At 33.5% G+C, this 15,238-nt stretch overlaps 1 protein-coding gene across 1 annotated transcript; it reads left to right on the forward strand.

Annotated features, from left to right (window-relative positions):
• Positions 1 to 7,636: 7,636 nt before the first annotated feature.
• LOC139515206 (uncharacterized) lies at positions 7,637 to 13,638 on the forward strand. The gene is made up of 4 exons (XM_071304770.1): positions 7,637 to 7,658; positions 8,643 to 8,791; positions 9,957 to 10,092; positions 12,773 to 13,638. The coding sequence occupies exons 1-4, from the start codon at positions 7,637 to 7,639 to the stop codon at positions 13,636 to 13,638; spliced, it is 1,173 nt and encodes a 390-aa protein (XP_071160871.1).
• The last annotated feature ends 1,600 nt before the right edge of the window (positions 13,639 to 15,238 follow it).

The raw sequence follows: 15,238 nt of genomic DNA on the forward strand, positions 1-15,238 counted from the left end.
TTCCTGTTCAAACGTTAGAAAAATTGAGAAGTGACGTCACAATACGGTAACGCCACGTGACAGACACGGTCAAAGTTCAGAATGCAAAGACAAAAGGGGGGACTCGAAAACAAATGCGGAATTTTAACTTTTATTAAACCTGTATTATCAGTAAACCGATAAACATTTTTAATTAAAGATTAAAATAATTCAAGAAATATTGTGTGCAATAAAAGAGGCCGCATATGGTAACGGTTTTGCTCATTGTTGAAGGTTGTACGGTTACCTATAGATGCTAATACTAACGTTGTTTTATAGTTGAGTTGGCTCATAGGCAATCATTCCGCAACTCCTAATACTAAATAATTCAAGAAATCTTATGTGGAATCAAATCGGCCGCAGGGGAAAAAACAGTAAACGAAGCCTGGCAAGACGATACAAACCGCCGTCATTTTTAATATTGGCAAGTAGGTGTTCTTCTGGTAACAGAAGTAACAAAAGTTCCTCTAAGGAAAATTAGAGTGAACGAGGAGCACGACCCTACACTGACGCTGGAACATAACTTGAATAACGCTTCCTCGGTACTCGGAGGATAAAATTCAAAACTGGTAACAGTGATGAACCGGCCGCTCTGGTAAACAAGAGAAAGCCGTTTATAAAAAAACACAACTTCCCTGTGGTACCACAGTAGAATATTTTAACATATGGTCTAACGTAGACTTATAGGGTCATGACCCCCCTGTCATCTTGCCAGATCCCGCCAAATGAGAAGGTCTCTACACTCTCATCCCCAACGAAACGAGTTTAATACACCGTACTGAAATATAATTTATAGACTCATCAATTAGTAAATACTCGACGATCCGAACTTGGAAACAACTATAAAGCTCCCTGAACATTATTCAAGAAAACATCATTACCTTCATCTGACAAGTGCACTCCGTCAAGCCTGAAATAACCTCTATCTTGAGCTTTTATATTTGGATGGCAAATTACAAGGCCATAATTTAATTCTTCTTGAATATATTGAACAAGTGCCAGTATCTACGAGGCAAAATTTCAATCCACACTAAGGAGATATTTTGCAATAACACATGTAATCGCATAATGTCCAACTGTATCTGCTCAATAAGATGTTTTTCTTTGATTAAACCCAAAACTTAGAACCCAAAATGGATGATCAAAATTTGTGAAGGTGGATCACATCTAAGATTCGCTTCAACTGAAGGAAACATTTTTGTTTCTTTCCATTTCATCCCTCGCTGACCATATCAATGAAAATTATAACCTTTTGACTGTAATCCCAAGTTTTGACCTCCTGGTGTTCTCTTAACGCTTCTGACCGCCCAATATACAAAAGATGATCCCATGACCATAACTTGACGGGGTTTTACAATGACAAAATTGTTACTGTTCTGTTTAAACCTTTACAAAACATATTAAAATACAGCTTCGAAGATCTTCGTATCTATAAATCTATCAAATCTGAATGTAACTATTGTATGCATAGAAAACCAAACGTCCCGTCCCCACTTCTTAATTTCTGAATATGAAGCACCCATTCTGCTATAATGGGATGCTCCGCCTATTCTAAACAATTGTGATCGAATGTGGTCTTCAACGCCACAAAATAAAGGGGGTTTCTTAAGTATAGAAATAAACTGAAAACGAGTTAATGGAGAACAATTAAAATGTTAAAACAAGGGTTTGTTAGAAACAGGGTGTTTTATTCCCAAAAAGGCATGCAAAAGCTCACAGGACAAAGATTTGCTTCCCTTTGAAGAATAACCAAAGTCGTTGAAGTACCTCTCAGATCAGCTTCGAACTGCAAATCTTCAAATGCAATTCATATTTATCATTTGAAAATTTCAATGACAGATTATTAAAGAAAATTGGTGGGCTCTGATATATGTACTCGTATCGGCCGTGATCTCACCTATTCTAAATAAAGCAAAAAATGCAAGATTAAATGCAGAAGCGAACAGAGAAAATTCATGAGAGGAGCAAACAGATGGTAGTGATCGTATAAATTTGTGCAAAATTTCTAAAGTAACAGGAGCGCGAATACCTGATAATTTGGGACTCTTCCTTCGAACTCCCTCTGACATTTAGAAACTATAAAAGTACATGTTATGTCAGTTAGTAATGTCAGTTATACCTAAAAAATTATGATTTAAGGCTAATCCCGGATAAGTATCATGTATGTATTGATTGTAGATGATGTTAATCCAGAATACGATAAGTAAGCTATAAAACATGTGAACACATCAATTTGTATAGGCCATGATATATTAAAGTCATATTCCTTGCTGATTGATAATTCTAGGAGGGATGAGAATTATTGCTCATGACTACAAACGATGACAGATTGACATTCCCTGTCACCACGCACAAAACCCACAATTCCTGATCAATGACGCCCAAGGAAGATGATGGAAAGCGCTCGTTTTAGTCGGTAGTGACATCGTACACGGCCCAACCATTGTTAGTACCTCTAGACGACGCTAATCGAATGCTTTGCATATATTTCAAATACTCTTGAGCTTTCATAGGCCATTTTCTAATAGAATTGCCATATAAATCATAAAGACCGAAGTCCAAATTTCTATATTGTTCAAAGAATCTGGTTTCTTATTAACCACAGTCAGGGCACCTCCTTTCAAAACAAAATCGCCACCCAAAGTTGAATCAGACTCCAAAACTGCAGCAAATTTTAGCAAACAACCTAAATAAATAAACTCACCTCGCCAAATTTTCTCCTTAATCTTTAATGGAATAGCCCCAATCGGATCAAATATGCTAGGGATGCTTTCCGGAATGTGATATACTAGGGATATTTCATTACTGGTCGAGTGGGAGCCTGTAATTAGCGACTGGGACCTTCTTCTATGATAAAAGGGTGTTGAATTTTGGTCCCCTGTATGCGTATACATACCATGACTATACTGAATCGATGGGACCATCTCGACTTGGGAAACTATACTAGAAACATTATCGGCTGCTCTTCTGTTGATTGCTGTGGTGACATCGTACAATTCAGGTCGCTGAGAATCTGTACTCGACATCGGAACTCTCGAAGATGACGGTCCAGGAATTGCTACTGTCACAGGGTCCAACTCCGCACGGTCACTTCTTTGGTTGGAGGCAATAATCTCGTCTTCGCTTGCATTTACCATAACTTGAGTTGAATGACTACCCGCCGCAATAATGTTTTGATTACCACGAGGAGCCATAAGTCTTTGTGGATCAGAATGCACATGACTTTTTCTAACATTTGGTCTTTTACGCTTAGAAGTAGCATTTTTCTCTGCACCAGATCGTAAACTATTAGGCAGTTGCCTATTATTTTCTGAGGTTTCATCCGTCTTAAGGATGGAACTGGATTTTTCAAAAACATTTTTGAACAAGCTTCCCATTCAAACGTTAAAAAATGGAGAAGTGACGTCACAATACGGTAACGTCACGTGACAGACACGGTCAAAGTTCAGAATGCAAAGACAAAAGGGGGGACTCGAAAATAAATGCGGAATTTTAACTTTTATTAAACCTGTACTTTTCTACATTGGCTAGAGGTATAGTGAGAGGGTTGAGATCTCACAAACATGTTTAACCCCGCCGCATTTTTGCGCCTGTCCCAAGTCAGGAGCCTCTGGCCTTTATTAGTCTTGTATTATTTTAATTTTAGTTTCTTGTGTACAATTTGTAAATTAGTATGGCGTCATTATCACTGAACTAGTATATATTTGTTTAGGGGCCAGTTGAAGGACGCCTCCGGGTGCGGGAATTTCTCGCTACATTGAAGACCTGTTGGTGACCTTCTGCTGTTGTTTTTTTCTATGGTCGGGTTGTTGTCTCTTTGGCACATTCCCAATTTCCATTCTCAATTTTATTATCAGTAAACCGATAAACATTATTATATAGTCTTTTTTTTTTTTAATAAATTTCCTATTTACAAAACTTTTTTCGAAAAACTTAGGATTTTCTTATCCCAGATATAGATTACCTAAGCTTCATTTGGCACAACTTTTTGGAATTTTGGTCCTCAATGCTCTTCAACTTTGTACTTGTTTGGCTCTATTACTATTTTGATCTGAGCGTCACTTATGAGTCTTATGTAGACGAAACGCGCGTCTGGCGTATTAAATTATAATCCTGGTACCTTTGATAACTTTTGACGCAAAGAAAAACCTTATTGCGTAAATGAAATAAATTGTTTTACTGTCTGGTGCATTTAAATGTGTCCATCCCTTGGTAGTTATTAATAAATTATTGTCAGAAAAAACACATAATAATGACCCATTTTCAAATTTTGATTCGACCCATGCTGGCTATACTTATTATGTTCAGAAATGTTAACTTTTACCGTCTAGTATGTACAAGATCAAATGTCATGTCATGCATAAAAACAAAAATCAATTCGCATTAACCTGATAAAAAAAATTAAATTATATGTTTTGTTTACTGTTGTTTTTTGATGTAGGGAATATGAAACATTGAATAAGAGGAATATGTTCAATTGATATATAATAAAATGTGAAAATGATAGTCAATATGAAAGATGTGTGAACAAGACGGCAAAGACAACTGACGCTTGATATTTATTAAACAGTTTAAAGTATACAAACAAGAAAAGAAACACAAACTCTTGGTCGATTATAGAAATTATAACAGTCTTGCAATCATCGATTAAATTAGTTTTGCTATTTAATTAACACTTTAAAGTAAGATTTATCAACATGATCAATGAAAAAAAAATATAGCTTAGACAGTCTGAAGGTGTTTCGTTTTTATTTGAGTTCACGTGTACGTGCTTATCAGTAATGTAGACGACATTTTTCGCACTTTATATATTAAAGTTCTAGTTCTTATAATAGGACATAAGAAGTATTTTCGGAGTTCATTGTCTCGTGAGTTTAATCAGATTTAGTCGATTTGAAAAGCTCACTAGAGCTTGTGTTATGTAGTTTATTGAAAATCGACTCTAAATAAAACTTTGAATCTTGAATCTTGAATCTTGAATCTATTTAGTTAACATTCCATACCAATATATATTTGAAGATCGTGGGTGGACATATATATTAAGAATATTTATTTATTTGTACATTTATCTTGACGATTGCCTATTACCAAACAGCTTTTTTTACTCATATGATAATGATGATGTGGTTATGGTTACAAGACATCTTTTCAATTGTGTTTAATCTGTTGAAATAAAAAAAGCTAGGTGTTGCTATTTAAAGAATGAAAATGTAATAAAAAACGAAAGTTTGATTAAATGACTATCTCTTAAAGTAGCAAATGAAGGTATAGTTTTCATTACATATTTGAATTGCTTAGGTGAAAAATAGCTTGTATGCAAATGTTCGTAAAAAAAATCATCATAGTATCGAAACTGTTTTGCATGCCCTCAATCGATTTACTACTTTGGAACAGCGGTATACTGCTGTTGCCTTTATTTCTAACAATCTAATGTTTGTAAAGTATCATTTATACATCGATACGACTCCAAATAAAGATTTTAATTCAAGCCTTTCGTTTGTTTTCCTACACTCTGTAACATTGTCATAAAGATTATAGACAGTTATAGCTGTTGTTATTTATTGGGAAATAACACATTATATCGGAATGGCTCACGAAAGTTGTCTGCCTCTCCAAACTACGGTATCGTATGATCTATCTATGTAATACAAACTTCCTCGTATATATATGTTACTAGATCACAAATACAGTCCATGATTTTGTTTCATTTTTGATGTGACAATTTCCAACAATTGTTTAGAATAATTGTTGAAGTATGCGACAACTATTTACTATCGACCAAGTGACGTAGGTGTGAGCAGTCTTTAAAATCGAGTCAAACTCATACCGTATAGTAAACTAAATAATAATCAAAATTAAACCCAGACATGAAAAAATGTAAAACAATTCAACGAGTAAACCTAACTTTACTTTTTATAAACAAAACAATGATAGAAACAAAACATACAACATAATGTGGCAGTGGTAAACATTTTGCGAGCTTTGACCTTTCACTAACCTTAGACATTGGTTTACAGCACAACATAAGAAATTTGTTGCAAACGGATAAACATGTCACCAGATCGATATAAAGCACAACCAAGAAACAAAATACGATCTAACAATACACTCAGTTACTAAAAGATAGTTTAAAGCATGTAACAACTTATAAATAGATAAATTTAATAGCCTATTTTTTAATTATCAGTACACATCCAATGGATTTTATGTAAATACGAGAAAAAATATGACCTTATGCTATGTCATAATACAAGTATTGCAATGCTATAGGACCGCAAGTGTTCATGACTATAAAGGAATACATATTTAGCTATGTTTTTATTTAATAATGAAAAACAAATCGTTGTTAGCACCGTTAAAAAAAACAATTTTAAGATCTTTTTACAGTACGTTTACCAAGCAAGCTTGTAAACCAACTCTTTGTATTGATGAAAGAATGTAGTAAAGTTTGAAATAATATGTTGTAACAAAATACCGGGCAAAATAATAACCAGTTAGATATCTATATCGTAACTATAGCAAATATCAAAGCGAACAAGTTGGGATATAAAATCTTCGTAAGATTGGCAACAGAAACATCATCATCAGTGTCCATCTTAAGTGTAAATATTTTATAAATAAGCAAAAGTCAAAATATAAGCATCGACTAGATGTAGGAAAATAAGTGAATTTCACAACTATAATTTGGTTTCAAGACAATAACAATCAAAACCAAGGAGTTAACAAAGACTCACAAAACCAAAGGACATTTACATCAACAGTTATAAATAATAAATAAGAAACAACACGAACTCCACTAATAACCGCGAGTGAACATACCATTATATTGTTTCCAAATCAGTTTGATGTCTTGGCAGACCAGCTTTGCAGAGAGGCAGTTTGTATTGAGTTGCACGAACCGACTCCATATAGACGATGTCTCGTATTAAGAAAGAGGTGTTAATATGCAGCCTATGATGCATAAAAGAGGGACGAAAGATACCAAAGGGACAGTCAAACTCATAAATCTAAAACAAACTGACAACGCCATGGCTAAAAATGAAAAGGACAAACAAACAAGAGCACACACGACACAACATAGAAAACTTAAGAATAAACAACACGAACCCCACCAAAAAACTAGGGGTGATCTCAGGTGCTCCGGAAGGGTAAGCAGATCCCGCTCCACATGTGGTACCCGTCGTGTTGTTTATGTGATAACAAATCCGGTAAATAGTCTAATTCGGTAGGTCACATTCATGAAAGGGAAGGGGATTGTAGTTACGACGTAAGGAACATATCCGATATCATTTGTGAAACGGTAATTCCATAACGGTCAACCAACTCGTGATGGCGTCCGTAAAATTTACGAAGGGATGATTTCAACTAATTTAGACACAAAAAAAGTTAAATGTAGGTTTATCTTTTCTAAAGGTGTAAGTTAGTTTTATTTTATGGTTACAATGCTTAAATTATTCTGATCAACAAGTAGTATCAATTATCTCGCAAAGAATCAGAACAATATTGGTCACGTTACACAGGTATTTCGACTTGATAATATCGGGCATTACAAATAAAGTCGAAAACCGACGCCAACTCAACATCCCAACCAGTAACCGGTCGAATCCTTACAGAAAGGATGTCGATAGAAGAAATAACCAGTATATGACGACAACTAATTAATTCTTATGTTGCAGACAAAAACGCTTTCTCCATCCAAATTTAGACGATTATCTAATCGAATGTATTAAAACAAAAATCTCGTATGACGCCTTGACGTAGAAAAGTACACTAAGTATTTTTCTTTTCCTCAAAATGTCACAAACCAATAACTTGCAAGTAAACTGGAAATCACCAGATTTTATTCATATTCATAAGAAATAATTTAGCGCAAATCATGTGAATGGTTTTTCAAATGGTTCCCTTCCGTTAAAATGAAAAATCTTTTTTAAGCTACATTTATGATCGGAATTATAAAATTTAATGACAAAGTTGTGCCTAAAATAAACGAGAGGTGAAAAATACAAGGGGATTTTCGAGCTCATAAGTCGAAAACATAACTGACAATTGCAGGACAAAACAAACGAAAGATGACGAAAAGACGAACAAAGTACACAAAAACCAACATAGAAAATTAAAGACTGAACATCAAAAACCCCACCGGCAACCGAGGAGGATCTCATGTGTTTCCAAAAAAAAGCCCCAAAAAACGGAAAGGTAACAAAAGATTTGCCATTATTTTGCATTAAATTACTCTGTAAGTATGTATGAATGCTTAGCTACATACATGTAGCTTCAGTGATTGGAATTAATCACACATCTACACTGGTTGTTTTACTATGTTGTATATCTTATTAGAAGTAAGTGTGCATGCTCGCAAGGCATTACGGCATTTCAGGTAAGTTTGATATCTGTAAAACGGTATCATAGATATAGCGGATTTATTTCATGAAACGGATTTATTCCATGAAAACGGATTTATTCAATGAAAACAGATATATTCCATGAAACAGATTTATTCCATAATTGTAACTATGGTATTAATGAACGTAAGAGAGATAAAACATAACGTTATAGTCGTATGCAATCTGATCAAAATCTGTGGCTTTACCTATCACTATCATTTTCTTTTGTTTATTGAAAAGGCTTTACAGTTTCGGGATGTTGGGCAGATGATAACAATGGTATGACAGCCTTTCAAAGTTTAGCTAGTACTGAACCAACGACTGTTTCCTGCTTGGAAAGATGCAGGAATTTGGATTACAACTTTGCTGCATCAAAACTTGATGCATTGGTAAGTATTGATCTTGAAGGGCAGAACCGGACTCCTCACACGAATGCAATTATCCTTACACGTGTACTCTCACTTCAAAATTCAAAATATTGTTTATTTTGTTCACCACATGTATCGAATTGCATTGATAATTAAGAATACGAGATAGTGTTATAGCTTTGATTTATACCAATAATTGACAACGATAACTTAATTTTATGTCAAGTTAGATGTCATGATTTTCTAAATGTGATCTATCCATTTTTATGTAGCAACATCAGAACATGGCATTTAAAATTGGTATTTAATGAAAAGTGTTACCTCTTATACATATATTGACGAGTACAACAATATAAATATGTAAAAGGCTTTAAGAGTATATATATCTTATTAGTTGTATATCGTTACATACAATGTAAAAGAAGTCTTAGTCCTAGGAGCATGACATGTCGACAATTGTTTATAATATTTCGATAAATAAAGTTCCATAACTTTGTAAATAATTAATCTAAAATGCCTGGAGGGACCCCGTGATCCACGAATGGATAACGACTTTCATATTCCTGACTTGCTTTAGGCATTTTCTTATGTAGAAAATGATGAGTTAAACCTAGTTTTATACATGTTATAGCTAGCTAAACTTGTATGACAGTCGCATCAAATTCGATTATATTGAAAACTATGTGTGAACAAAACAAACAGACATAATATGTTTTAATGTCACAAATAGAGAAAGGTGCGTATAAGAAGATGTAATCTGATGCCTCATGTTAGAAAAGTGACAATCCCATATGCAAACTAGAGAAACATCGCAACTGTCCTTTGGAGATGACCTGGTTGATACATTACAATATTTCTTTCTCTATCCAAAATTACCCTTTTATCCAGGCACTGTTTAAGTTCCATTGTATACTCCAATTTTTCATCCCGGTCTTGTTGTTTTGCAGAGTTGATTTGTTCTTGTCATAAATATGGTTTTGGATTATTCAAATATTTTGGCCCAATTTTAGAGACATTGGTTTTAGATACCGTTTAAGTTATTTCAATAACGTTTAAATGAGAAGTGATCCAGTCGACATTAAGGCAAACAATTTACAGTTATACACCCCTTAATTCAGAGGTTATGATAACATTTATAAACATTCATAATTGACAAAACAAAAATAAGAGTAATGTTTTGTTTTAGGGTAGATTTGAGTGCTACTGTGGAAATTATATACAGTTTACAACAAAAGTTCCTGCCTTGGCATGTGGATTTCCATGTCCAATTACCGTGACTGATGCATGTGGAGGAATTAAAAGAATCGCTGTTTATAATATACGTAAGTTGAAATTAATATTAAGGTTGCACGAAACTGTAATTTTTATACTTTATATATTTAGTTCAAGATATCTAATGAGAATTCTACAATTCTACAAATAATTATCTTTTGATCTGTTGTTGTTAAGATATGGTTGGTGCACGTATTAATTAATCAAGATATGTTTGGTGAGAGCACTAATTTGTCGAAATATGTTTAGTGTTGGTACTTACTGGTAGACAAATGATCAGTCAGATTATATTGGTGGAAATTAAAAATAACTAAAGAAAGTTTCCAAACATTTTATGCGGGATGGACTATGGTATACGTTGCTAGTGAATATATCGAATGGTAACATATATTACAATTAAGATTATTGTAAATATGTATAACGATACAAAATTGTATATACCCTATAATGATTGTAAGTAAGAATCTTCCCACTAAGCAGAGATATATGTCAAGGGAGGTGGCATATATCTCCTCTGTGATTGTGCTTTGTTAATGAACAGTCCCGAATCAATTATATCTGCAAACTGCTAATTAAATCGATTTTCAACGATTACTGATGAGATTTTAAGAGGGCTCTAGTTATGAGATATAAAAACAAAACAATTATGATTTGTTTTGTTCAATCACTAACTAAAGTGAAATAGTGAAATAATAATTCGATTTCAGCAGCCAGTATTGATAAATTTTGTCAAAATAAGTTAAAAACAAATCGATGATGCATTATTCGCTTGAGAGTGAATAGTTCGACAACATGGACTCCGTAGTCATGTGAACTTCAATTTAACCCTTTAGTTAGAGAAAGATAACGCAGGCATTGTGCGTGTTCAGTAGTTGAAATAAAAAGAATGTCGACATTGAAAGTGAAACAAAGGTCAATAATTTTATTGAGTGATGCAATCTACAAAAACTCATTGTTATATAGGTAAAAACGATGTTTAAAATATATTGTCAAGCTATAATATGGAATTGAAAAAATCCAAGTGCACAAGTTCGATATCTTTTTTAATCTTTATTTCTGTTTTAATTATATCGAATATATTACCATCGGCAGTATTCGGAGGTTAACTCGTTAGTTAATAAGATGGCCTCTAGATTTAAATTGACACGAAACGATGAGACAAATTATCAAGCCAATGTTTTGTAAATAGTTCATTTTACACTTTAAATTTATAATCTGAATCAATGTTTTAATATGTTAGAAATCAAATATGAAATTTTGAGTCAAAACGGAGAACATGAATTTGACAGCAAGTGCCTGATTTACTCCAACTTGATACACACATTAGACTATTTGTAATGAAATATGCATAATAATCACATAAAATGCACATACCTGTCAGAATAATATCTTTTAAAAGAGGGACGAAAGATCCAAGGGGGACAGTCAAACTCATAAATCGAAAATAAACTGACAACGCCATAGCTAAAAATGAAAAAGACAAGCAGACACACAATAGTACACATGACACAACATGGAAACTAAAGAATAAGTAACATGAACCCACTAAAATGTAGGTGTGATAATATGTGCTCCGGAAGTGTAAGCGTATCCTGCTCCACATGTGGCACCCGTGTTCCAACTTAATCGGTATTCAAGAGCATGCAACAACTACACAATACTTTGTAAATCGTCTCCAGTGTTTGAGCACAAAGTTGATAAACAAGGGGTATTTTAGAGAACATCTCGTCCTTTTTCTAAAAAAAAGTTTATCGGAAGGTACCGATACCTTGTTGATAAATATTCCGTATCAACTTCATAAATAATACACGATGGTCTTGAAGTATATATTCTCGGTACTGACGTTGTTTTTTTTTGGTGTATGCCTTTTTTTGTTTCTTGGTTACATATGACATGCATCCCGTCATTGTGTTATTGTTCTATGATATATTTTGTGTTCTTGCCTTTCATTTTTGCTAATGTGCTGTTTATTCCTTTTTTAATGATAAACATAATACCTATATCAAGTCAGGAATATGATAGTTGTTTTCCATTTGTTTGATATGTGTGATGTGTCCATTCGTTTGATGTGTTTGGACTAATAATTAACTTATGAGCTACGCGCATTCGTGGATTAATGTGTTGTTCGATCACTCGTTGAACATTTTTCTATATTTGAGATATAATTATTATTCTATAGATAATCAACGTGTTGTTGTTTTGATGCTTTTCATTAGTCAAATCTCCAGTAAGGCGTCAATTTTCATGTTTTTCCTTAAATTTGCTATTTTGCATTACGAACCTTTTAAGTAAAGTCAATAGAAAGAACACATTTTTTTTGGCAAATAATTAAATACATTCAAAATATAAGTGTTGACTTGCTGAAATTAAAAGATGCTATATTGATACTTTAACAAGATAATGTTCCCCAACATATCGTTTAAAATTCGAACGAGCAGCATATTCGCCAAACGAACCTTATGCAATACGATATATCTACACTTTGGCCATTTGTGTTTTGACCATCTAAATCCCTAGACAAGCCAGGCCCTATGAAGTTTAACTGGCACACTCGATGCACTAGTAGAGTTTGTATTTTAAGAACTGTGCCCCGATGCACGAAGTAGAACGTTGGCAAAAGTGTTCACCCAAAATGTATCAGACAAACAGGAATTAAACATCATTTTTTTTAAATTGTATCACCTGAAGATTGTAAGTTAGTATGTACTTGAAATATCCTTACAATTGCAGAAGGCGAATCTTTGCCCATAGTTCTTCCTGTACTAGAACCCGCAACAGAAGTGTCTACATCTCAAGTAAAACATACAACAGAAGTGTCTACATCTACAGCTGTACAACGTACAACAGAAGTGTCTACATCTCAAGTCAAACCCACAACAGAAGTGTCAACATCTACAGTAGACCCCATAACAGAAGTATTTAAATCTACAGTACAACCCACAACAAGACTATCTACATCTACAGTAGAACCCACAACATTCGTGGCTACATCTACAATTGAAAAGCTATCCACTACCAGTGCCGTGATTGATTTGAAGAGTATAGATGACGATAAAACAACTACTGTTTCAATAGGAAGTGAAAAAACGTCACCCACAACTACATTTGTACAGTCAACTGAAATTAGTACAAAAGTAGCTGAACTGCCAGTTTCTACATCGGCTATGTCTACTTCATTAAAGGAAACTATATCTACGCACATTACTAAGTCAAGCTTGTCAATTTCTACAACAGCAGTAGAAACGGTATCTTTTTCCTCAAATTTTAAAAATCCAAGTATTTCTAATCAGATGCAATGTATGTGCCCATGTGAATCAGTTAGTTCTAAGTGGAACTTTCTTGCTAATATGAATATGTCAATTGCTGAATTGAAAATATATCTGAATGATTACTTAGATGAACTTAAACAAAATCTTACTATCGATAAGACGAAGACATCAGACTATATCAACACAAAAATATCCGCCCCAGATGATCGAAAGTCGTCAGTGTCGATTGGATTATTTGGTCTTTTTTTAGTTGGTATCCCAATAGCATTCATACTTTACAGTGATGCAATGAGATTTGCAATGCAGATTCAAAAACGCAAACTCTAAGATGAAATCAGCTAGATTTTTTATGAACAAATGAATACACATTTTATTTTCTGATTTTGTTGTCTGTGCACTTTTTAGTATTTTTGTTGTCAGTCGAAATTTATTTGTCAGTTTTTCAGATCCTCCAGAAATAGCAACATTTACATGTGTGAACTGATAACTTTTTAGTCAACAAAAATATGATATAAATACTTTTCATATATTTTAATATATACTTTTAATTTCTGTACTGTTACTGTCAGGTCAACATACTTAGTACAAATAACGAGAAATAAACTTTCGAAAACATATTCATAGCTATATCATGTATCACGTTCTGCATGTACGTAGTAGTGAACAGGTTGATTAAGAATATGTCGTCTTTTAAAATTTCAGTGAAACAATCAAGCACATACAGTCATTTTCAAACATACAAACACACATACATACATATACATGCATACATGTACATACAAGTTTATATATTGTTTATTGTTCTAGTTTGAGATGTATAAATACGCAGCTTTAGTCAGGTTGAATGACGATACTGAATACATTTGAACCATCTCTATGAGGATCCATATGTAGTCTGTTGAAAGCAAACAGTTTTGATCAGTGTCCTGTTTCAATGGAAGTCTAATACACGCCCGTAAAAAGCCAAAAATTAAATGACAACGCCATGGCAAAAGAGAAAAGACCAAAAGACAAACATCAGTACAGAAAACATAACATAAAAAACAAATTTTCAACACTGAGCAACGCCGGGTTGATATCAGGTGATCCAGAGGGGAAAGCATAACCTACTCCATATGTTGCTACCGTCTTTTTGGCAGATAAAGAGAGAAAACGTCAAAATTTGGTAAATAGACATAACTCAAAAAGTAAAAAATATTTTACAATGCCGTAACATGAGAAGTATTCTATCGAGATAAGGAGGGGTTGCAGAAAATAATTGACGGTGAACGGAGATAGTGATTGCTGTATAAACCCGTCACAACTGAAGATATATAAAAAGAACATCGAATAGTAAGTTATGCTTCAATCTGACACACCAGTCTAGCTTTCAACGGTAAAAGTATAAAAAAGAATCAATTTAGAAAAAAAGGGTTCAGACAGATATTCAGATATTGCAAGAATAGAATACCTTAAATAAATATGTGACTTTGTCAGATGACATAAAGATACTAAAAGTCATGAATAAAAATAAACATACTAATTTGATTCATTATATGACCAGTTTTGAAAAAGTAAAAGATTAAGTCACTTCTAGTTTCCCTCATGAGATACATAAATTTCCAGTCTGCTATATTCTTTTCACATTTTATCATTTTTTGGTCTTAATCAAGCTTTTGACAAACAGTTTTATTATATAATCAGATATAGTCTCACACCTTTTAGATATCCACCCGAATCCATCAATTGTAAAATTTACCTTGGTTTGTATCATTTTTATAGAATTATGAGATTTGAAGATGGATAAGGTACTTACCATACATTTAACAGGTTAAGTGAAAATATGTGATTTGACCGGTATCTCAGGTATTTCAGATTTGGTCTGCTTACTTTAAATCTTTCAGCTTGAAAACAAATTCATTTAACTATTAATATATACATGTTTTTG

Source organism: Mytilus edulis, chromosome 3 (assembly GCF_963676685.1).
Source record: "Mytilus edulis chromosome 3, xbMytEdul2.2, whole genome shotgun sequence".
In the NCBI taxonomy this organism is placed as follows: Eukaryota; Metazoa; Mollusca; class Bivalvia; order Mytilida; family Mytilidae; genus Mytilus; species Mytilus edulis.

Excerpts from the sequence above, each read along its gene's own strand:
- LOC139515206 (XM_071304770.1), top strand. The coding sequence starts at position 7,637 with ATGTCGATAGAAGAAATAACCA. Across the intron at positions 7,659-8,642 it reads GTCGATAGAAGAAATAACCA|GCTTTACAGTTTCGGGATGT; the intron begins GTATATGACGAC and ends TTTATTGAAAAG. Across the intron at positions 8,792-9,956 it reads CATCAAAACTTGATGCATTG|GGTAGATTTGAGTGCTACTG; the intron begins GTAAGTATTGAT and ends GTTTTGTTTTAG.